Source organism: Dipodomys spectabilis, unplaced genomic scaffold (assembly GCF_019054845.1).
Source record: "Dipodomys spectabilis isolate Male_0828 unplaced genomic scaffold, ASM1905484v1 ptg000024l, whole genome shotgun sequence".
NCBI lineage: Eukaryota > Metazoa > Chordata > Mammalia > Rodentia > Heteromyidae > Dipodomys > Dipodomys spectabilis.
The window spans coordinates 29,301,463-29,326,332 of NW_024870701.1; the positions used below are offsets into that span (position 1 = coordinate 29,301,463).

The window sequence follows — 24,870 nt, forward strand, 5'->3', positions numbered from 1 at the left end:
TAACAGCAATAAGATCTATTTGTGAGATGAGCTGTATTTTCTCCAACTCAACAGGGGAAGCTCTAGGAAATCATAAATCGTCTAGCTATAGAAAAGATGGAATTAAAAGGCATCAAAAATCTGCTCAGGGAGAATTAGATTCATTTTCCCTTTTTCTCACTGCCGATAGTATCCACAGAATAGAGTTGTGTGCAGAAACTCAAGGGAAAATAGACCCCCAAGCCATGTTGAAGGACATTAAATGAGAAATGTGTGGAAAGTCTAACCACCAAAAAAATCCAATCTCAAACAACTCTCATTAGACTTAAGGATTCCAGTTAAAAACTTCAGAATCAACCAGTCCCTTCTTCCCTTCTGCAGAGAGGTGTTTTTATTTTTGTCTTCTCTTCATTAGGTCATTGCACGCTACATTAGTTTGATTGCATCTATCTATCTCTCTATGATTTTAAAGGAACATAGTAGAGTAGATGTGAAATTATCTTTGTCAGGCCCCTCTAGGCACCGTCTCTTAGCTTTTTCATTCAAGGCTAGTGCTCTACCACTAGCTAGGATTACCGATGTAAACCACTAGCACCTGGAGATTATTTGTTCTGATTTATTATATATCCTTATTTCTTTTCTCCCTTCTGAAAACGTATTTACTGTGCCCCAATATTTCCTTCATACTTTCTAGTTTTACTTTTGAGTTGGCAAAGTATGTGATACTGTCCTATTGAATAATGGGAGAGCTAATTCCAAAAAATCAAAGCTTGAAGAAAAATAAATAGGCTGGTATAAACTTTATAACTTATCTGTGGATAAAATGTATTTATTCTCACATAATCTTCTAGAGTAAGACTTTGATCACAGAAAGACCGTGAATAGAGTAACTTTGTGGAAAATCTCTATATGTTCTATGCAGTTTTACTGTGGACCTAAAATGCCTCTGAAAATGAACTAATTAAAGCAAAAAAAAATTATCTCTCAGTAGACCCTTTGACTTTTAATAATTTTAAGTAATGATTATTAAGTAAAAGTGATACTATAGATAGTATACAGCATAAAGTTATGCAACAGCTACTATATGATGATATATAAATAAAACACTCATCAAATACTTATTAGTTTCACTTAACTTTATCTAAAATCATAAGGCAAAAAACATTCTTGACCAAGATTATATGATGCTTAAAAATATATGTATATTTGGTCATTCAACAAGTATTTTTTGAACAGAATGTGTGCAAAGAGAAAAACATAATATCTAATATGCATTTCAAGTGATCACTTTGAAAAGAAATGGATAAGCACCCTCTCTCCTAGGAAAGAAAATGTTCTCTAATTCTCTGTCGGTAGCACTTAACTTCCAGCCGCCCACTATTGGTTTCTATATATCTCGGAGAACATTAAACATCACTGTTCTCTCTCAAGCAGAAAACATTTCATGACTCTGGGTGGAGATGTCTAGTTAGTCACCTTGAGAAACAGAGAAAGGCCCAGTTAGAAAAAGAAAGAATTGACTTTGCTAAGTGTTGAGAGTCTGTTTCCTCCAAAGTTATCTGAAAGATCTTTGAGTTCCTGAAGAGATGAATCACTAAACTTGTGCCCCAAAGACCTGCTGCTTCCTGAAGTCATAAATAAAGCTGAAATGCTCTCCTTCTGTAAGAAAAAGGGAAGATGCACTAGGCATATTCTCACTACACCCATTTGCTGACCTACAGCAGAGTTTGATAATATTGCAATGGACACACATTTTTCTCTTCCTACTGAGTAACTACAATTCTGGGAAGCAGCAAAAAGGACTGTACTTTGAAAACCCTCAAAACAAGCATTCTTGAGCTCTCCATTCCACAAATCATTACAAAATGGGTGCCTTCATTTCCTCATCTTTGAGTCAACTATGTGGTATAAAGAAATTGGTGATTTCCACCTTTTCTTTCAGTTCTGACACTGTCTTAGGTGATGGGAAGGTCTGACAGATCCATCCATGCCATAGTTCTGACACAATTCTCCCTCAAATTGGAAATCAAATAGTAAGTCGAACTAGATAAAAAGCAAGCATGCAATGGATTTCGTGGTGGTGTGTTCACTAGAGTATTTTCAAGAACCCCGGAACATTAAGAACTGAGATAACTCAGGAGTGTTGCATGGTACTGCTCTTCTGAGATAAATGAGTGTGTTGGGTTTCTAGAAGTGCTCACTTCCCAGAGTCTTGTCTTAGAGCTACTGTTGTATAATATAGCTATCAAATTTACCCTTTTTAGCTAGGAAGAAACAAAAATTCCTCATTTCCTTTTTTTGCAATATTATTCCCAGCTATTCTGTAGCTCTTATTTATGTGTGTTGACATTAATTATTACAAAGTACCTTGAGATTTCAGTCTGCTGTGTAATTGGATGCCACTTGTACAATGAATTCCAACTATTCCATCATTTAAAAATGAGAGCTTTGCCTTTGATTCTCTCTCTATACTCTCATTTGCAGCGAGTCTGCCGATCATGGTGAAAAGAACTTGTCTTCGCTTTCCAAGCTCTTAGAAAAGCTAAATGTCATGTTGCTGAGCCAATTTGCTTCACATAGGTGTCCTAGAGCTGATGAGCAAACCAGCCAAATGGGCTCATCTGAAAGGAGAGGATTTCTCTGGTGGAACAGTTGCTATTGTGTTTGTTTAAGGGTTTACACTGCTCTAAATGTCATCCAGTTTTGAGAAGCATAAATTTTGCTCCATTTGAAATACGAGAATTATAAATTTTCTGTGGAGATCTTGCCCATTTTATTCATGTTGAACAGAACAAAACCATTCCCTTATGGATTAGGAATCTGTTCAGTCTCAAGGATAAGCCTTCCCACTTCTACCTAGGGCTTTGACCATTTTGCTGTCTCACTGTGTGTTAAAAATGGATTTCACCAGGGAGTTGGTCCACCTAGTTAGTGAACCCAGGGGGTGTCATAGTACTTAGCTGAAAGGTTGTGAATACAGGACTGAACATGTAGTGGTAAATTGTGGTGGTTGTTTTAAAGATGCTGATGAGAGGTAATGCCACAAGAGTAAGGAGAATTGTGCATGACCAAACAAATTTAGTGATCTCATCAGAATTCATGTGCTGATATGGCATATGAAGTCTGTCAAACTAGAATACAGACTAAAGGCACAAGTAAATTATATTAAATTCATTATCACAATACTATGTGACCATAGATCTCATTCATTTGAAAACTACAGAAGCAAAAGTAAAGAAGAAAAGAATAAAGTAAGACATTGCAAATGTATTATTGTCCCTTTTATGCTAACACAGGTTTTTTAAAATTTAGTCTGGATTAATTGAAGTCCCTTTCTAATAGAAAGAATTACCAATGGCAGATTTCTAAAGAAAATTATGAAACTGTGTCTCCTGGACATAATTTTTTCATATATTTTTAATCTGATGATGTGAATCCATTAATAAGAGCCAATTCACTGAAAATGTAAAGGGACCAGAGATAAGCAGCTTTAGGAACCTGATTTATGAGTTCATAGTTCACAGAAAAACAGAGAGAGAGAGAGAGACAGACAGACAGACAGAGACAGACAGACAGACAGATAGAGAGAGATCTTCAGTTAAGTGAAAGCAATTGAATTTCCTCCAGGAGATTCTAAACCCTTTGTGGTGAATAATTTTCTCCATCCAGAGGATTATCTCTAGAGATCTTCCTGAAAGAGCTTGGCATTGCGTCCTAAGTTTTTTCTGCAATCTAACAATTCATAAGTATCCTCTGTGGCCCGTGCTTAGAAATAATTATAGACAAAATGATCCATATTAAAGTTGACTTTCCAGGAAAAACTCGTTTAGTATAGAATTCAGCCATCGCTTTCAGACCAGTGGCAGGCACAACGATGCCAATATTAAAAATTGGCTAAGTCATCAAGTCTTTATTTGGAACCTGGCCTTCAGTCATTCTCTCATTGACATGAGATAAAAGTATAAATTAAAATCTGTTAATTTTCTTTGTCTGTAAATCTATATTACTCTTCACCATCTTACCAGACAACACCAGATACAGAAATGCAAGGGTTTCTTTACTCTTCAGGTTCTTGTAGTTTGGAGTCCTAATCACACTTTCCCCTGTTTGAAAAAATCTTCTGTGACATCTCTGTCTATTGTGTGTGTCTCTGATTGCTATACAGCTATATCCTATTCTCAGTCAGCCCTACATTTTCCTTCCTCTGTCTTTGACAGATGTTGAGTCTGGAGGTTGCTTCATGATCCAGAGGACCTCTGACTCCTTCTCCATGAAGAAGAATGAGTACAAATACCCTTGGAAGACACTTTCCACTTCTGCATACCTTTAATATAATGTCAGGATCTTTTGTATCTTTCATCTCTAATCCCTTCACCATTATCAGATTTCCATTCTAGCACCTCTACCTCCTGTTGAGTTTATGGGCCTCCTAGAAAGTTGTTTTAAAATGTTCGCCCAAACTCATTATCTGGAAATATTTTCTGATTTTTTTAAAAAAAAATCCTCTTTAGGAAGTGAGATGTTATCTTCTATCATTGCATTTTTTTCTAATCTACTCAATAAAACTTTCTTAGGACATAAATCATCAGATAACCTCATACACATGGTTAAGCTTTCTACCTACTAAGGAGCCCTGTTCATTTGCACTTTAACCCTTGAATATAAATCAAGAGTTAAAACTGGGCCACAGCATCCTTAGTGAGAGAAATTCCCTGAGTAATATTTTAGTCTTACTCAACAGTACACTCCAGAGGGGGGAAAAATGCATTTCTTTATACAAAGCTGTCCAAATGCCCATAGGCTGTCACAAATGACTGTGTGAGACCTCTTCAACTACAATAATCTGCCTGAAAATTACAAGGTTTGCTATGAAAGAGGAAAAAATCATAATTCTGTATTCAGGCAACTTGCTCCAGCAGAGTCTTCTCTCATATAACTTTTAGCTAGATGTGCTTCTATTTTGTTATGGGAGATAATGATAGTGGTTATTATTTGTATCATTTTATTAGCAATGCCTCTGAGCACCCTGTAACTCTGATTTGTTTGACAGTTGACATGGCATGTTTAAATCACAGGAAAATTGGCATATTGGCTGGTAGATAATAATGCAGCTGTAACCGGGTTTGGTACATTGAATTTCACTGACATTGCTACTTATGAAAGGAGAAATAACTCTTTTTTCCTGCTTCATCACTTATGATTATAGGGCCTAGACAGTTTAGGCTATATAGTCTATGCTGAATACATTTTACTACCCTTCCTGAAAGATAGATCCCTGTCCTGGAAGACCTTTCTCTCCTGTTTAAAGGGGGATGTGCTAACTATGTTCCATGAATATAGAATGGTAGAGGAATAACAATGTTCATAGCCTGCCTAAGAGATTGGCTAGATCCTGTCATTTCTCTCTGAACTGGTTCAGGAGACCTAGGGACAGTAAGCTTTGTCTGGAATAACTGAGTTTCTTTTCTCCGTTGCAGCTGTGAGTGAAGGACCAACCACACAGCAGCCACCCATGCTGCCCCCAGCCCAGCCTGAACACCCTAACGGTGAGGAGGCACCAAGCAGAACCATCCCCACCGCCTGTGTTCGACCAACTCATCCACTCCGCAGCTTTGCTAACCCTTTGCTACCTCCACCAATGAGTGCAATAGAACCGAAAGTCCCTTACACACCGCTTTTGTCTCAACCAGGTAAAGTACCAGCCGTTCCCATTTCAAACCATTCTTATCCTTGATGACTCTACTCAAAAGTGCGTGACGGTATGTGAGGAGATCCAATGTCATATCTGTTTTCGGTGAGAAATACCTTCCAGTACGTTTACATTTGTCACTGGTATTTGTTGTGCTGCTCTAAATTATCTACTTTAGGGGGGAAAAAGAAATTAGTGGATGCTTGTAGGTGCTGGATACTCATTTTGAAAGTTGTCCATGAATCGTAGAGATCAATCCATGACTTTCCGTGTGTGTTGTAGGTAAGCTCAATAGAGAATGTTGACAACATTTTGGATTCCCTGGCTTTTCTTTTCTAGCCATATGGAGTCCTAAGACTAAAATTAAATTTTAAAGGAGAAAGAAAAACATGTCTAGTACTAACAAAACTTCTGGTATTAGGAACAGAAAGAAGAGTCAGTGTCTAGTTTCCTAATTTTTGAAATATACCAACATTTAATAGAAATCAACATACCTATGATGTCTTTCTAGGAAAGTCAGATGACAGGGATGAGAAACAAAACCATGTGTTGTCAATGCTGTAATATTTTAATTCAGTAATTATCACCTCCATTTATGTCCGCTAGGACTGAACTGGGACTGGGGAAAGGGAAAGGGAAATGGAGACAGGGGCAAAGAACAAAAAAGGGAGGAAGTGAAGGGTAAGACAGCATGTGAATGAATGGTAAGATAATAGATCAGAAGATACATACTAATAAGGAACGATGTAGTACTTACAATTATTTGAAAGTTTAAAATAATTCTAAGCAACCCCATTACACCAGGGATAAGATGAAAAAATTCAGTATTCTCAGTAACCAGGCAGCTAGAATGGGCCACTCTACATTGTAGGTATTTCTTTTTCTTGTTTAGGTCCATGTCTATAGCAATGCACTTGCATTATCACACAAACATCATGACAACTGTAAAACGCAGAGAAATGATTGGCAACGAACTATAAGCATTCACTGTCTTAATGGTAATAGTAAGAATCCAGCTTGCTCTTCACATCACCTTAGTTGTTTACATCCTCTCTGATGTTCTCCACATGGTGTATGGAGCAGATGACCAGCTACTGGCCCTAGGAAGTAGTAATGAGCCCCAAGGCAAGTTGGAGTCCCTTGCTTAGCATGAAGGCCTCGTGACAGTCTGGCCTGAAACAGTCTCAACACAAATCATGACTTCATTCCACAGGAGATAGCCCTTCTAACATCAACACCAAGCTTTCAACCAGATCTGGTCCACACTGTATTCCATGGACATACACCTTCTTTCCATAGACATTAAGAAGAATATCTGCTACTTTATATCAACCAGCAACCCTGAGATTCTAGATAATTAAAACAATTTGAAGCAAGGGAGCACGTTTGAGGAACTCTTGTCTCCAGGGTATGCTTTTTGGTAATGCTGCTATTTCTCCATTGCAATACTAACCAAAGGAAAAGACCAGAAGGAAGCTGGCTGATAGGTAACAGGACAGATGGCAGGTTGATTTCACTTTCTAACAACAGCGATCCTTTTATAAACCTTTAGTGAACCTGCTCAGAGGACAAGCAAGCATTATTTCATCGGCACCGCAGAGCAACTTTTGTGAGGCAGCTGTCACTCATTACTGTATTTTATGGGTGAGGAAACTGAGACCCAGAAAATGGAAGTAGCTTGTTTCAGTATACAAAGCTAAGTGCTCAACCAAGCCGCACTTTTAACTTCAGAGACAAGGAGTCCTCAAAATTGTCCAAACTTATTTATGCCATTCAGTTTATATCTGACTTATTTAATGAAACAAAGCAAAAAAAAACCCCATTATATTATATTATCCCAAAGTTGATACCAAGACAAAGGAAGCATTTTCATTCATCATGAGATAAGGCATAAAGTACTATAGCCCTTCATACTATTCCATCTGCTCGGAAGTTATGTCAGTCACTCTATTGCTATTGCAATACCTGTGATGATCAGCTTAGAGAAAAGCTTTATTTGGGCTCATAGTTTTAGAGGTTCTACTTCGTTTGGACCTGTGGCAAGGCAGCACACATCATGATGGGAATGTGTGGTAGAGCAAGCTTCTTATCACTAGTAACAGAGACAAGGAAGGGACTGGAGTGACCCTGTCCTCTTTGAGGACATGTCTACTGTGACCTAAACCCCTCCCGCTAAGCCACACCTCCCAATACTACCAGGCTGGGGATCAAGACTTCAGCACAGGGGCTTTAGGGTATATTCAAAATCCAAACTCTTGCAGTCATTATTTTTATATACAGCAAAAATGAGATTTTTGAATGCTATGTTAAGTGAGTTTTTTTTAATTCCCACAAGAGTAGTGTTGTTTAGTTTGAAATATAAGGTTTGGGACTCAACCTGCCATAAGAAAGAAAGGAACTTGAAGTTTAAGAAAGAACATCCATTATTAGATGCATTCCAAGATGTTATTTTCTCCTGGTCACAATAATACCAAAGCTATGTTAAAACAAAATCCGATACAATGTAACATAAGCAAAGAGATGAGGTCCTGCAAGAGGAGGAGCAGTCACTTGAATTGTCTCTGCACCAATTCAATGAAATCCTAAGCATTTCTGAAAAGCCATTCTCTGATCAAATGTCATGCAGACAGAATCTCATTTTCTTTTATTTCCATTGTACACCTAGGAGCTGCCTTTGTTTGACTCTTTTTCATAAGCCATCGCTTCTTTCATATGTTCCCATACCTCTGGCTAGAGATCATGATTTTTTTTTCACCATCCCCCTTTAAATACCCTCCTCCCCCACTCAACATGAGGCATGTGCTACCATCACTTTGGAATTATTAAATTCCTTCCCCTTTTATGTCTCTCCTTCATTGTCTGCCTGTGATTCCTGTGCATCTCATAATGCCTTACCTCATGATTTTCAAATAAGTCTTTCTGCATTGCTCTTGACACATGGTAAATAGTATGCTTTTAAAGGGGGCTGGTGTTTACTTATTCTAATAGAAAAAGAAAATTAGCAGACTGACAAATGTATTAGCAGTGACATTAACTACATGCTTCTTAGCCCCAAAGATGAAATACTTAGAGCTTTCAACAAAATTTAATTCTAAGAAAATCATTACTTTAGTCAAACTGATTGATGAAGTAAAGGCATTCGCTTGTCAGCTTAAAAAAGAAAATACCTCAAATAATCTTACTCTGGATTTCACAATAAAGCACTGTGTAATTAGTCATAAATTTATCTTTACTTACTGTAAGTAATTACTTCAGAATATGATAATGTGAAGTATTGCTCTAATTTTTAAGGATCATACTAAATGAGAAGCTGCTTCTACTTTGAGAGCTTTGAAATCTGGATTAATGGAGAAATTCACTCTACTATCAAAAGTCCTTTTGTGTGTGGCTTTTTCTAGTCAGTGCAAAGGATATATGCCTCAGTTTGCCTGACACTTAGAACTATATTTGTAACAACTTTAAATATGAGGCATAGGGCAACACATACTATCCAGTAACAATCTCCCAGGGATTAAAGAGCATTTTGCATATTGCTATAGTAGGCGGTAATTAGAAAGTCATTCTGTTGTCATAACGACTGAAATTCTGTCTACCTGCAAACACAGATTCATTCCTTTACTTTTCCTTCTTCCACCTACTGAGTTGGAAATTTGTTTTACAGTGCACCAAAGTACTTACAGTGTTTCTTATAATTTCATCATTATCTTATGATGAAGTGGTTCTGTTTCTTACTGCTTCATCTTGGAATATGAATAACTGTGTGGTCTTTACACATTTTGGGAAATAATTCATGACACTTTTCAAATCACAAGCATGGACATATAAGTGATTTGGCTTAGTCCCCTTTCAGGTTAACTAGAAAATGTTTGATGGAGTGTTGGACTTAGCGCATTATAGGTCTATCATAAATTACACAAAGATCTAAGGTGTGTGTGTGTGTGTGTGTGTGTGTGTTTCTTTACTGGTGAAAATTCCTTTTAGCTTTGAAATGATCAGCTGCACTTTAAATGAACTTGGATCACGAGGCTCTTTGTCTTCTGGAGCTGTAATTGTACAAGTAAAGAAAACGTGACCTCTTAAATGGTGACTTTGCATTGCAACACTCCTTTAGAGCACTGGCCTCCTACACCTCCTGCATCTTTGTAACAGAGTAGGTTCTAAATTGCTCTCCATTTACACAACTTAGATAGATAGATAGATAGATAGATAGATAGATAGATAGATAGATAGATAGATAGATAGATAGATAGATAGATAGATAGATAGATAAACATATACACACACACATACACACACACAGATACTTAAAATGAAAACCCCAGAGCATTCTGGTCTTTAGTGTTGGAGGGATCAATATGTCAGTGGACATGATAAGACCAAAATTCTCTTCATTGTACTGTGAAATAGAGTTTGATTTTCCTTCTGGAAATGGTAGCCTAGGCTTCCATCTGTTGAGGGATTGTGAACAAGGTGTAGGTGTGTGTGTGGCTGACACAGTGGACAGAAAAGGCATATGATTTATATTTTATGACTGGTTGGGAAATCATGTATTCCTGGTGTAGCCTGATCTTTTCGGCAGGCCTCATTTCAGTAAATATGTTATCACACCAGACTGCCAATAAGTTACTACAATACATTAATATGATTGCTTTTGCTGAGCTATGCATAGGTCACCAATGGGAGTGTGCATCACAGATCCCACCTTCGTGTTGTATTCCACTAAAATCAGTCACAGGCAGAGGTCATGGGAGATCAGACTTCCTTCAGCAGCTGAAATAGATGGTCATTTTTAAGACAAGTCAGAGCAAATCAATCATTGGTGCAGCTGAGTAGAAGAGATGTGTTATTTGGTGTTATTGGAGCCAGTATTTCCAATCAATTCAAGAGTAGAAAATTACACTGCATCTTATTACAGACATTTCATCTCATGCAGAAGCCCATCTGTTTCTTTTATGTAGCTGTCTCCTTGAAACTCTCCTCTCTTCATTTGTAGCAGATTTTTTTTTAATGGATGAAATTTGATTTGATTTTGTCTGGTCATCCTAAATTATCCTTTGGTAAAATGTAATTAAGGCCGATTTGCTTAGATATTACTAATATTGTTGATTCTAAACTACTTGGTGTTTAATACAGATATGCTAATTTCCCCTAGTGTGGCATATTAGAATATAATTAGGAAAGCCCTCTGTTAACTACCTCAAAGAGGAAAATAATTTCTAGAGGGGTCTTTACGAATAAATCAGCTGACTGAGGCCTCATTATAGATGAGTCTTGAAAAGTTAATGAATTTACTTACTTATGGTTAACAACTGAGCAAACAGCTTTAAGAAATTCAGAGAACTATTAGGTGGACCCACTGCAACAATGAAATGTACAAGTCGTTATGTCGAAAACGAACTACAGCTTTCGTGCGGGAGGAGGGAGGAGAATTGGGGGGTTGGGGGGAGGATGGGAAGTGATGGGAAGGGGAAACAAAGGAGGAGGCAGCAATGCTTGGTAAGAAATGTACTCATTATCTTGCCCCTGTAATTGTAACTCCTCTGTACAACATTTTCACAATAAAAAAAATTTTTAAAGAAATTCAGAGAAATATAATATTTAAGGTAAACATATGTTTTATGTGTGTGTATGTGTGTGTGTGTGTGTGTGTGTGTGTGTATGTGCCCATACTGACGCTTGAATTGGGGGCCTCACACTTCTGCTTAGCTTTCTTGCTCAATGCTGGTGCTATAGTACTTGAGCTGTAGTGCTTGGCCTCTTGCTGTTTACTTGGAAATAAGAATCTGGCATCAAACCTCAATTCTCAGATCTCAGCTAGTGAGTAGCTAGGATTACAGGCTTGAGCCTCCAGTGCCTGGTTTAGAGTTTTCTTTGGAATTTTAGTTCTGTCAAGATTTATTCTTAGATAAGTTTATTCCCTTATAAGGTGGAAAGTTAAAGTTAATTAATTTTAAATATTAATGATTTAACTAATTTTAATTTTACATATTACATATCCTCAAAGAATAATTATGAAGGTAGGTTGAGTCATTTAGATTTATGAGTCAATATTTGATTCCTTTATGCTGGTGTTAGATGGGGGAAAAGTTATTGCAAAGTGCCAACGAGCCAGCGAACTCTGAAATAGCTGCCGTCTGTCTTAAACCCACCTGTCCAATGTGCTGGTTATCCTCCTATCATAAGGCAGGAAGCCAAGGCCTGACATCTGTGGCTCTTAGCCCCACGGATGCCCGGGGCTTTGGAATCCAACATGGAAAAATAGAGATGAGCAGAAGGAAGTACAAAATACAATAGAAGTGAAGGCACATGGGAATAGTATGCTCACGAGAGGTCTACAGAATGGGAGAGCAGCAATTGAGAGGAATATTAAATGAGTGGCTAGTATTTTCAGGATAACAAAAGGCCAGTTGGGAGAGGAAAAAGACAGTGAATATGATAGAGTCAAAACTTGAATCTCTTTGATGATGGGTTTGCCCAACTGAAACATAAGAGGAAATTATCAAAAATTTTCTCTTTTTATTAACAAGTTTTTTATTGTGAAAGTACTGTATAAAGGGGTTACAATTACGTTTCTTGAAAATTAATCCAAGAATTATTACATCATGAACAGGGTGCTGGTGGCTCACATCTTTAATCCTAGCTACTCAGGAAGCTGAGATCAAAAGATTCGGGTTAGAAATTAGGTCAGAAAAGAAAAGTTTGTGAGCCTCTTATCTCCAATTAATGAGAAAAATGCTGGAAAATGAGGTATGGCTCAAATGTTGAAGTACCAACCTTAGTGCAAAAGCCAAGTGAGAGCCTGAGACTCTGAGTTCAACCCAGAGTGCTAGCACAAGAAATAAATAATAAATAAATAAATGTGCTACATCATTAAATCGGTCATTAATTATCAACTTAATACAAGTGAACTTTAGGGTTAAAATATGACTGACTATTCACTTTAGAAAGTCATAAGAGAAAATAAAAATATCTGTCCTCAGAACATTGTGATTAGATGTATGGTAAGCTCTGAAAATGCACTTGTATTATACATGAGTGGGAGACTAGTGAGAGTCAGAGAATAGTGAAGAAAGTGATGATCAGTAACTGCTTTTCAGAGCAGTATATAATCTGTCAGGTTTCTTACAAACTTGATAGGTCACCTGGTAAACTCCTGCTGTATAGATTTTATCATTATTTATAAGACATCTTAGAGATCAAAATGTGAATATTAACTTAGATTAAATGAATAAGGTTGATGATTTCTATTTTATCATCCTTCGAAGTTCATGAAGCATTACCAAATAAACTCAGGTCAACCCAAGGAGGTGACTATGGTCACCATTTAGTGACATAGAGATGAAATCTGTGGTCATTTTTTCCCCCAGACCAAGGGGCATTATTCTTGAGAACTTCATCCAAATTCTTACATGTAATGGGTACTCAAATACTTTCTGAGTTGATCAGGATAAAGTAATGAAGGTGAGATCCAGAATTTGAATACAGTTATTCAATTGATGATGATTCCAGGTAAAATAAAGTAACTTGAGAGTTAGTGGAAAGATTAAGTATTGATGAGAAAGATGAAATAACTTCTAAATTCATAACCATTTAGGTTATAAAGTGCTAAGTGATCTTACCAAAACTCAGCTGAATTATAGAGCGAAAGACAATTTGAAGTCACAGCCCTTGGAAATTCTATTTGATAGTTTGTTTTCGTGAGAATAAATGACTTGTAATGGCAAGCCATGAACTTGGGGCCAATGCCCTGTCCCTGGGCTTCTTTTCCACAAGGCTAGCACTGTACCACTAGAACCACAGCTCCACTTCTGGTTTTTAGTAGTTAATCAGAGATCAGAGTCTCATGGACTTTTCTGCCCAGGCTGGCTTTGACCCAGGATCCTCAGATCTCAGCTTCCTGAGTAGCTAGGATTACAGGTATGAGCTATTACAGGTGTGAACAGAGCATGCTATTTTTGTGAAAGAAAGTGTAGGACTGTGGAAGTCAGTGCTTTTGAGGTCTAGTCTCTGTTGTGCCAACTAAGGAAATGTGGGGGGGGGGGTTGTTTTTTTTTTGTTGTTGCTGATTTTTTTTTTTACTCCTTTGAGTCCTACTATACTCATTTGTGAAATATGTTACAGAACCTGTGAACTTGTACAAACTTAACTAGTGTGTAAATAAATGTATTTCTTCTTTCTGGGTTCTTCTTTCTCTGGTTTGTAAGACTATGAGTCAAGAAATGCATGTTCCTTGTTTTTATTACTCTTCAAGTCATTGTAAAAAGGGGGTTCAGCTCCACATGTTAGCTTATGGGTACAATGCATCATGATCAATGTTTCTGCTTTCTATTGTTCTTCCTGATCTGTTCCTTCTAATTATTCTAAGTAGTTGATAGAATTCTTTATAATTTGTTGCTGTTCATTAATTACTCTCAGGTTTTAGTACTTTCTTTTGGAGAAGGAGAGAAGTTAAAATAAAAAAAAATATTCACCAAAATACTCTACTAATGATATTGTGCTACAGAAAAAAATTCTAGCACACTGAAAACAGACAAAAAAAAAATCTCTGTGATGTTAAAAAATAAACTGAGCAACTAACAATCAACAAGTATTATTACTAAAGATAGAACCTATAATATCTTAAAGATTATAAAAAGATGTGGGCAGGTCCTATTTCTTCTGACCATTTATAACTTTTATCTTACTGGTAGGGCTTTTATTGAATTATGTGTCATATTAAATATGGCACTTTCATCTTAGACTTGAAGGAGGAATGAAATTCTTTTGTCAGAATCTCTTTACTACCAGATTGCCAGGGTTCTCAGATGACAATTCCTTGATCTTTTGTCACAAAAAGAATTCCAGCTATTTTGTGTGTGAAAAAAAAAGTGGTAAGTAAGCCCAATTTCAAACTGAAAGGCTTATTATGACATGATTATACATGGAAACTTATAAGAATAATAGAATTACTATGATTGTTCTTTTTTAATGTCTTTTCCAAATTGCCATTCTTAAATATCCTGTCTTCAGATTTCCTAATTTTCAACTCTGTGAGTTCTACGTACCTTCTTTTCTCTCTGGCCAACTGGGTCATAATTTCCTAACCCAGTCTATACAAATCACAAATAAATATAAATGTCATATGTTTTGAAAGTCCAAATTGCTGGTTTAACCTTTATTTCTGTTCAGTCTTGCATTTAAATTATAGTTATTTGTTTCTTTTCTCTTTGACTGTTGACTACAGTGGTACCTCAGTTAACAGGAAAAAAAAAAATATTTTTTTGCACAGAGGTCTGAGCCAACATTTGCCAAAGTATAGAGCCAAAACCGGGCATTCCAGCATAATGAAGGCCCCCATACAGACTCATGTTGACCAACTTCATAGACTGGATAGGCACATGCCTGCTTATCCACACTGATCTCCCCAGATGCTCCTGAAGAAGGACCAATTTAATGTGACTAAAGTTTGTGGAATTTCTGAGCCCTTGCAACTAATTTCCACCTCCACTGTTCTCTTGCTAAAACCTCAAAGATAGAGCAAGGCAAAGAGGAGGAAGTAAGAGCAGAAGTAAGCTGGTGGAAATAGAGATTATTTCTCATCAAACTTACGTAAACATTGCAGAGACCGTTTTATTCTCCTTGGTTTAATATGAATGTTAGACTAGGAGTCCTTTTCACCTGGGAATTGAAACAATTTTAATTCTGAACTCCCTCTTAGATAATGGCTACTAAGCGGCAGGGAATTTTACATGTGATGTGGCTGAGAATCACATGCAAATCTTATTAAAATACAAATTTTAATTCATGGATCTACAATACCACCTGGGACTTGGAATTTCTTAAAATATACTAGGTGATTCAAAGGCTGCCCTTCGGCAAGACCCACTTTGAAAGACTCTGGTTTCAGAACAATCATGTTCTTATAACCTGGTGATCATGGAAGAACTTGTGAGTTTGGTAACTCACATGATGTTAAATTCATGTCTCTGTGTGTGTGTGTGTGTGTGTGTGTGTGTGTGTGTGTGTGTGTGTGTGTGTGTGTACTTGAATGTTCAAAGCTATACATATTTTGTAGCAAGTAGGTTTGTAGCTTTCATTAAAATTCCAAAATGCTCATGATTTTAAATAAGTAAAGCTGCTTTAACTTGACTTGGGACATCATATTCTATTTAGGCTCAGTTGTGAACATCAGTACTGAAGGCTGTTTTGCTTTTGCTTTGTTTTCATTTTGTCTTGTTGTTGTTTACTTTTATGTTTCTCATTTTCAAGGCTAGGTCTTTGCCTCCAGCCTCATTGATTATGTGTGTGTGTGTGTGTGTGTGTGTGTCTGTGTGTATGTGTGTGTGCAGTAGATATAGGTATATATATATATATATATATGATCCAGTAAATGATTTATGATAATAACTTTTAGGGGATTATAAAGTAATTTAGCTTCCTGAGTGCTGAAATTAATAGTTTTAATTGCCTCTCATTTGCTGAGATGTACATTAGCACTTTTATATTCACTTACCTTCAGCACTATTAGGGAAAAATATTGTATTTTACAGGTTGCATATACTATTCGTCCTGGTGTGCAGCTCGTGGAATTAAAATGTTCATTGAATGGTTTATCTTTGCTTGGTAATGTGTGTGTGTGAGTCATTTAGCCTTTGTCAGAGGTGCTCATTGGTTCCCCACTGAATTATGGGGAGTCCGTAAGAGGCTCCCAGAAATGAGAATACACCCAATTTCCTACATGAGTTCATATTTTGGAGCAAATTTACCTGTAAGTTGTAGACCATATCTATCTTCATTTTGTCAACAAAAATTAAAGAGAGTTTGAGAAGTAAGATCCCCTGTACTCATTCATAAATACTGTCCTATGGGGCTGGGAAGATGGCTCAGTGGTAAAGTGCTTGCCTTGCATGCATGAGGCCCTGGGTTTGATTCCTCAACACCACATAAGTGGGGGGGGGGGAGCCGGAAGTGGCGCTGTGGCTCATGTGGTAGAGCGCTAGCCTTGAGCTGAAGAGCTGAGGGACAGCGCCCAGGCCCAGAGTTCAGGCCCCACAACCAGACCCCCCCACCAAAAATACTGTCCTATTACTCTAAAGGCTCAATGGTTGTATGAATAGTGATGTCATAACTGATGAACATTCAATCTGTATTTTGGCCTCACCTTTTAAAGGTATGTACTTGTAACCTCCCTTTTGCTCCCCAAGGTATCTAGAATTTGTAGAACAATACAAAATACAATACTTCAAGTTCTGCATTTCCTAAGTGAAACAAGAATTTCTTTATTTCTATTTTCACTATTATTTACATTTTCACTGGTTTTTATTTTTTTCATATTTTTAGTTTTAGTTTTCTTTCTAAATATACATCAACTGTTTTTATATTTGCAGCAGCTCAACACATCCAACGGATGAAAGCTTACTTCTTATTGGAAGTCTAAAATAAACATCTTTATAAATGTTAAAACTCCAAAGATATGAGCTTATTTCTAAGCCTGGCAGAAGATAGCCAAAAGCCCATGTTTTCAGAATTAGTTTGCAATCCTTTTATAGATATGAAATATTCAGAAACTCCTTGCAGCAGAGTATGTTGAATATTGAAGAGTTTATGAAACATTGCATGAAAACATACTTTCCTCATGAATAATTTCCCACATGTGAACTTGAGGAATTTTTTTGACCCAGAATGAAAAGGATTAAGTCAAATTTTCCATCGACATTTAGTTCCACTGCAACTACAGAAGGACATAGTCTTAAAGGACTACAATCTTTAAAGAACACATCACTCTAAGGAAATCACATTTCTAGGCAAAAGTGGAAATCATTTTGAATATGAATACTTATTAGTTGCCAGTTGTACCATTTGTGAACTGGAACAGACAGTAGTAGCCCTGCTGGTATTAAAACCTGGTTCATTTTTGCCTAACACAACCCTTTACGTGAAAGGCCAGAAAGTTTGCAGTTTTCTGCCAACCACGTAGAGGTTCAAAGGCTTGAATAATGACCATTGCCTGTCACTTACCAAAGAGATGGCCCAGCAAGAGAAAACATAGTTGTGCTCCACAGCAGCTCTGTCTTCTACTGCTAAGAAAGAGGAGGAAAAGGTGAGAAAATTGAAGAGTCCTATGAGTAGGCCCCAGTGGGCAGATGTGTTGCTTTTTATATCTTAAGAGAAGAAATAGGAAAATTAGATGACAACAAAGCTTTTCTTTCCAGGAGCATCATTTGGATTTCTATCACCCTAAAAATGCAATGTGCTCAAGGGGTTTAAGAGTGATGCTGAAACTTATATATTTGAAATTCAATCATTTATGGGGAATGCCTGTGGCTGTTCAGGATAGATAAATGCCTCTCTCCTTCTTCTTCAATATTTTGTGAACACAAAATTTTAAGAAGGATTACAGAGCTCCCCATACATATTTCATATTTCTCCTAGAGCCTCAGAAGCTCTTGGGATATGAGTTTAAATGGGAAAAACATGTGACATCCCGTATTCCACCAGATAACCTGAGTATAAACTAATTGCTTAATAATAGATACATAGAAGAATAATGTGGTTCCCCTGGTTGCTAGTGTGTGAGAGATCATTTCCTTTGGCATCACAAAATGGGCAAGAGATGTAAAGACATACAGCCAGTCTTCTATCCATTTTCAGTTTATTCTTAAAGATGAAACAGTGAAAAGTGAAATGGGATGTAATGAAAAGTAAGCCACGGTTTACTAATGAAAAAATCAAAACCCTGCTACCTACTGGGTTCTTACGTGACTTCCATCCATTCCTGCTTCACCCTCATGTGATGTTTCTCACCCAAACTGCGTGTAACAGGGAACAACTTTTGCAGGGTGATGCATACTAGCAGAATTCTGCACCTCGCAGTCATTTATTGGGTAGCTAATAAGCAAATGAAATGTTTAATAACTGCACTGTGAAAATGAAGCTTCACACAGTGAATTCCTGCTGAGGTGGCTCTTCTACCCCTGATTCACATGGCTCCCCCATCTCAGATCTTTAACACTTTTGTATTTCTCTGTTCTCTGGGTCCTACAGAGGAGACAACATTAACATCAAAGAGATGCTCACTTAATTAGTTGTAGATCTGTGTAAAAGCATTTGCTTAGCACATGGACGTGCAGTGTTCCACCAACAGGTTGCCCCAAACATTTCTCCGATATGCACCTCAAGCAAGGAGAATTTTGCTGTGGTTTCAGCAAGAGATTTTTTTTTTCTTCAGTTAACCATGCATGGATCACTTAAACTCGTAGAAATTTACTAGAGCCTATTTTCTTTAGTTAAACTATCTATGGTTCAAAATAAAAACAGCCAAACCTTAAGCAGTGTTGTGGAATTTCATTCAGATTTTGAGGAAAGAAGATAGAATGTCTTTTCTAGAAAGCACCAATTGAAAGTGCAACTATTAGCCCCAAGCAAGGGTGTCTCATGCCTGTAAACCTAGCAACTCTGGAGGCTGAGATCTGAGGATGGCTGTTTGAAGCTAACCTGGGCAGAGACTTTTATCTCCAACTAAGCACAGAAAAGCTAGAAGTGGAACTATGGCTTCAGTGAGGAGTGCTAGCCTTGAGCCCTTGTTTTAAAGGCTTGGTCACCAGTGTATATGGCACTATTGGGAAATGGTGGAAACTTGAAGAAATGAGTCCTAATGAGATAAAGTTAAGCCACTTGGAAGTGTGTCCCTAAAGGGAGTATTGGGACCTTGGCTGCTTTCTGTATCATATCTTTGTTAGTTCCGGTAGCTCACAATCTCATTGTTGTGTACTGCCTCACAAAATGCCCAAGGTTGTGAGGTTAGGTGACCAGGGACTAAAGCACTGAAATCCTGAGCCAATGTACAGTTTTCTCCTATTCCCCAGCCCTCCCTCCTCTCCCCTCTTGTCTCTCTCCATACGTCTCCTCCTCTCTCCTCTCCTCTCCTCCAACTCTGTTTTTCTCTCTCTTACTTGATCATATTCTGAAGCTATTAGGAAAGATCTCAGAGGATCTTGACTAATTCCTACTCTTTCATGAGTGCTTCACGAGGGTAGAATTTCAGTTCTCCTTCAGTATGTCAAAATTGCCTAGAGCACAGCAAAGGTTATCAAGTCTAAGACATTCCATTATGGAGAAATTACTCAGAATGAATGGCTTAGGCTAGATTGGTGGTGAATGCCTATAATCTCAGTATCCAGGAGGTTCTTACTTTAAGGCTGGCATAAGGTCAAAGTTCAAGAAACTATTTGGAAAATAAGCTAATGCAAAAAGGGTTGGGTCAGGGCTCAAATAGATTCCTGGCTTCAATAGGTTTTTGCCTAACAAGCACAAGGGCCTAAATCAAATCCCAGTACACAGAGAGAGACAGAGACGGAGACAGAGAGACAGAGAGACAAAAACATGTGCCCAGGAATACAAGAGTGAAGTCATCTTTTAAGCTGGCTTCTGCAACCAGTATAGAAAACCTAGATAGTATCTACTACAGAAGTATAGTAAAGCCCTATCTGCAATTGAAATCTCAGAATGTTCACTGAGAGAATAGGTTCTGGGTAAATGATCACCCAACAGTCCTAATCCATCATCAGGTGAGAGGCAGCAAAGTGGTTCTCAGTGCCATTTTTTGGTTTAAGTGAAGGTCCCAGACATCACTTATTAATCCTAATGCCAGATGATTGTACTGTTTTCTCACTTGAATATAGAACATACCATGAGACTAGTTATTTTATATAATAATACCTGGCTTCATGTAAATAGCGTAGAAAAATCCTGTCAGAATTTAGGCCTTGGTGGTGAAGGCAGCTAGCTGGTAAAAATGTCAGAACTAGTTGAAGGATTAATCATGATTCAGTCCATGGAAGAATTGGGATGCAGTCTGGAAAATCAAGACCAAAATCAGTCACATACCACATTCTCAATATATAAGCTAAGGGGAAAACATAGCTTAGAAAACTTTTAAGACCTAGGCTTCCAACAACCAGACTTAAAACGTGAAGTTCAGAGCAAAAGATTCTGAATCTATTTCATTACAGAGAAAGCATAGGAGTGGAATAAATAAATGAACACTCAAAAGAAATACTTTCTTGGAAATGTTTGTTTTAAAACATCTTTTCTTCCTTAGTAAAGAGCAATTTTGAGACCAACTTCATCTAATTGGCTGTTTTAAAAGAATCTGTCCTAGGAAATTGTCCTTATATTCTTTAACTCTCTTTTAAGGAAAAGAAAGCAAAAATCATTTAAAACCGTCAAGGACACCAGTCAAATCTGCTGATAATGAACTCTGGGAAACAGCTCAGCTTCTTCTTGTCTACTAGAATTGTATTGAAATTAATTGTATCTTGGTGTTTTGGTCTCCACGGACCTCAACGTTCTCCTCAGCTGCAGAAAGAAGGGGCCCAAGTGCCCTTGAGGATCTGCATTGTGAGGGTCTGTGATGCTCTGAATACTTCTGGCGCACAGGCAGTCACTTGCGGTTTATACACTCTGTGTGGCCTTTGAGCCAAGACAATGTCTTCAGTTCCCTTTGTACAGCTCAGTGTCTTTTGCATTGTTCAACACCCACAGCTGTTGCCTGGTCACCAGAGAAAAATCAATTGTTGCAACAATCTTCTTTTCAATAAGCTTGACTTGAGGTGCTCTTTAAGCACCCCTGATGGAATATAGGCAAGATAATCTGCAGGAGATGTGCCAAGTGGTAGAGATCATGGGCACAAAATATATCATGAGTGTATTTTACATCAGTAACTTAAATCTATGCCTAAGCATTCAATTCCTTTTCCTTATAAGCTGCCAAAGTTTTTTTGTAAGAAAATAAATATTAGGGATTAAATGCATGAGTCTTGTAAATTCTAAAAGGGTATTTATTCTTGTAGGTTTCTTAGAATAAAAATGGCACTAGGCCTACTAAAATTTCCTCCATAATAAGCCATGCTGGTGCCATTTACCTTGTCTTCTTGCTACATTGACTTTTTCTTTGTAAATACCTATGCTAGAGAGCACTGATTCTTAGTATGTATTAAATATATTCCATGTGTCTGATTAAATTTTCAAAATATAGGTAAGTTGCTTAATTTTTAAAGCCTAAAAATTAAAATTACATAATGAATGTAATGGTAAAAAGTACATAAATATGTAAAAAAGGATATATACAGTGAAATGTTAATATACAACCCTCTATTAAAGAGGGGTAATCCTGGAGGGTGTAAGGGACAGCTCGTATGACAATTAAGGAAATTCAGGTTTAACTACAATCCCAAGGGCCTTCTTGAAGAATAAACAAAATTCAGGAGCTGTCATTCAAACTAGGGGTTCAACAAATACATTTTCAAGGTTCTACGGTCTTCTTTCTGGCTTCAGCTTTTTTTTTTTCCCATCAGTTGTAGGGCTTGAACTCTGGGTCTGGGTGCTGTCCCTGAGCTCTTCAGCTCAAGGCTAGCACTCTACCACTTGAGCCACAGTGCCACTTCTGGTTTTCTAGTGGCTGATTGGAAATAAGAGTCTCATAGACTTTCCTGCCTAGGCTGGTATTGAACTATGATCCTCAGATCTCAGCCTCCTGAGTAGCTAGGATTACAGGCGTGAGCCACCAGCACCCAGCTGGCTTCAACTTTTAATAAACTTAGTGAATTCTTTAAAAAAACTTTACTAAATAATAATCTGAAATAATAGTGAGAATTACATACCCTGGGTCACCTGGTGGATAATCTGGTAGCATGGCTCTGCTAGCGTAGTATGTGGTAGGTGTGTGTGTGTGTGTGTGTGTGTGTGTGTGTATGTGTGTGTGTGCATGCATGCATCTGCACATGTACACATGCACACATGCACAGGCCAGTATCATAACTTGAACTTGGAGGGGGAGGCTCACTCTCATTTAACTTATTTGCTTATGGCTGGTGCTCTACCACTTGAGTCATACCTCCAATGGGGTCTCGTACTTTGCTGCCAGAGGTGGGTTTGAACTGTAATTCTCTAGGTCTCAGCCTCTTGAATAGCTAGGATTTCAGGCATACATCATTAATGCCCAGTTCTCCCAGAGCATTTTAGCCATTTAGCATTGTAGCCAGTCTCAGGGGCTAAAGAAAGGATAGAGATGCACATGGTATGCATGTGGATTGTACATCTGTACACATGTGCATGTGTACATGCAAATCTAAAATGATTGATGCAGTCATACCAAACTCATTGGGCAATTTTGTTTTATCTACCAAAACCTTCTTTATCATATTAAATTAATGATTATCTTTCACATCAGACTACTTTTAAAGGTACTTTCCAGTTAACTTTGAATACGTTTTGGTTTTTATGGCCCAGCATCAGAGCATAAGAGTTTTGAAGACTATGACCATGGCGAACTGTAGGTTTATATATTTAAATGACATTGTGATAAAAAGATGACTCAAATCCACATTTGAGTTTTATTATAATAAAGTCTTGTTTTTCCTTTTAACTGATGACAACTCAGTTTCAAGATCAGTGATGTAGTTAGTAGTTTTATTCCTCAAATTAAATAGTCTTTGAACTAGACTTCAAGTTCATTCACATGGCTTCCTGGAAAAGTTCATTTGGGTTAGCTACATTGACATATTTGTCAATGTAAAAATTGACAAATTTTTACAATTTGTCAAATTGTAAAAAACTTCATTTGCTGAGCTGAGCGAGATGTAGTAGTGCAAACTGATACCTTCCTTTCCTTTTTTAAGTGTGTGAGCCTTGGCAAAATTTTCTCTATTCTTTGAATCCATAGGTGTAAACTTGGAAAATAATACTTATGATTGTTTTAATAATTAAATCAAAATAATAGCCATGTTTGTACAAGGAATACAATCTCTTGTAATCCTCATAAATTACTGTTATCAACCTTATTTTACAAATGGAAAACCAGGTCAAGACAGGTGTAGTTAATCAAGGGATTGAACAACTTATATGGAGCAGACTTCTTGGATCTGATCATACACACACTGGCTAAAAAGTCCAAAGTCTTTTGCACTGCAGTTGTAGACTTTTTTTTGGTGGGGAGGATCCGGTCATGGGGCCTGAACTCTGGGCCTGGGCACTGTCCCTCAGCTCTTCAGCTCAAGGCTAGCACTCTACCACTTGAGCTACAGCACCACTTCCGGCTTTTTTCTTATGTGGTGCTGAGGAATAGAACCCAGGTCTCAGGCATGCAAGGCAAGCGCTCTACCACTGAGCCACCTTCCCAGCCCCAGTTGTAGACTTTTGATACCCAAGTGTCAAGAGAAAAGAGATGCACATGTACATTTGTGACCCAGATTACAGTGACTAGCATCTAGCAGATGGTTGATATATTGGATTATTTACATCATTTCCCTATATAGAAAGGACCCCTATTTCTCTGATTGTAGATGTATTAATCTTTCGATGTGATTGACTAGCATTCTGTTTTCCAAAGTTTACTCAAAACAATTTGGGAAGTACCCCTTAGCATTTTCAGTCTGTAATTGATGGGTAGCCGAAGAGAACTGTGAACAATTTACATGTCTTACATCCATGGTCTGCCTGAGTTCATGCTTACCACACTAATAATGACACAACTCCTTCATTATGTGGGGAGTGTTCGCTTAGTCAGTAAGTCTTTATAAAGTTTTATCTTAGATTATTGAGGACAAAATTATAAGACTTCTGTAATTCAAGATCAATGTTTATAGTAGCCTTTGTTTATAGTAGATAGAAAGGGCCTCCAATAGAAATTCTGCATCTGCTCACCTGATTATTGTCAGCATCAAAATGTCTTCTACTGACCTAAGGTATACCAATGAAAGTAGAACTTTACAATTTTTTTCTAAAAAAAAACAAAACAAATAATGAGGTTCTCTCAGATTAACTAGAAAGGACTTTGTTTTACTATTACGTTTTATATTCTTTCGTGGACCATAGCAAACTCTGCTAAGTTCACAGATCTCTTTGACTCTCTTAGATACCTTAGAACTTCACTGTATAGTCCAACACCAGTCCATCTGGGCCACAGTGAGTCAATACTCACTGTGAAAGAGGTCACCTGACCCTTTATAGGGTGCTGTGAGCATCCAGAACTCCAAACGAAGTTTTGCAGCCTGGCTTGGAGCCTACTTAAAATTTGGAAGGGGCGAATCATCTGCTGTCTATTTCTACTTAGTAGAAATAAAAGGAGCTCATTTATTGTGACTGAATTACTCTCTACCTTACAGAATGAACAATAACCAAAAATCAATGCCAACCTACTAGATTGGATTTATGTGCCTGAGAGA

At 37.5% G+C, this 24,870-nt stretch overlaps 1 protein-coding gene across 1 annotated transcript in view; it reads left to right on the forward strand.

Annotated features, from left to right (window-relative positions):
• Dcc (DCC netrin 1 receptor) overlaps positions 1-24,870 on the forward strand; it is a 992,977-nt gene that overhangs the window by 966,640 nt on the left and 1,467 nt on the right. The window contains exon 27 of the mRNA XM_042675181.1: positions 5,457-5,669. Coding sequence (XP_042531115.1) covers positions 5,457-5,669 — 213 coding nt within the window. The remainder of the gene's footprint in view (positions 1-5,456; positions 5,670-24,870) is intronic.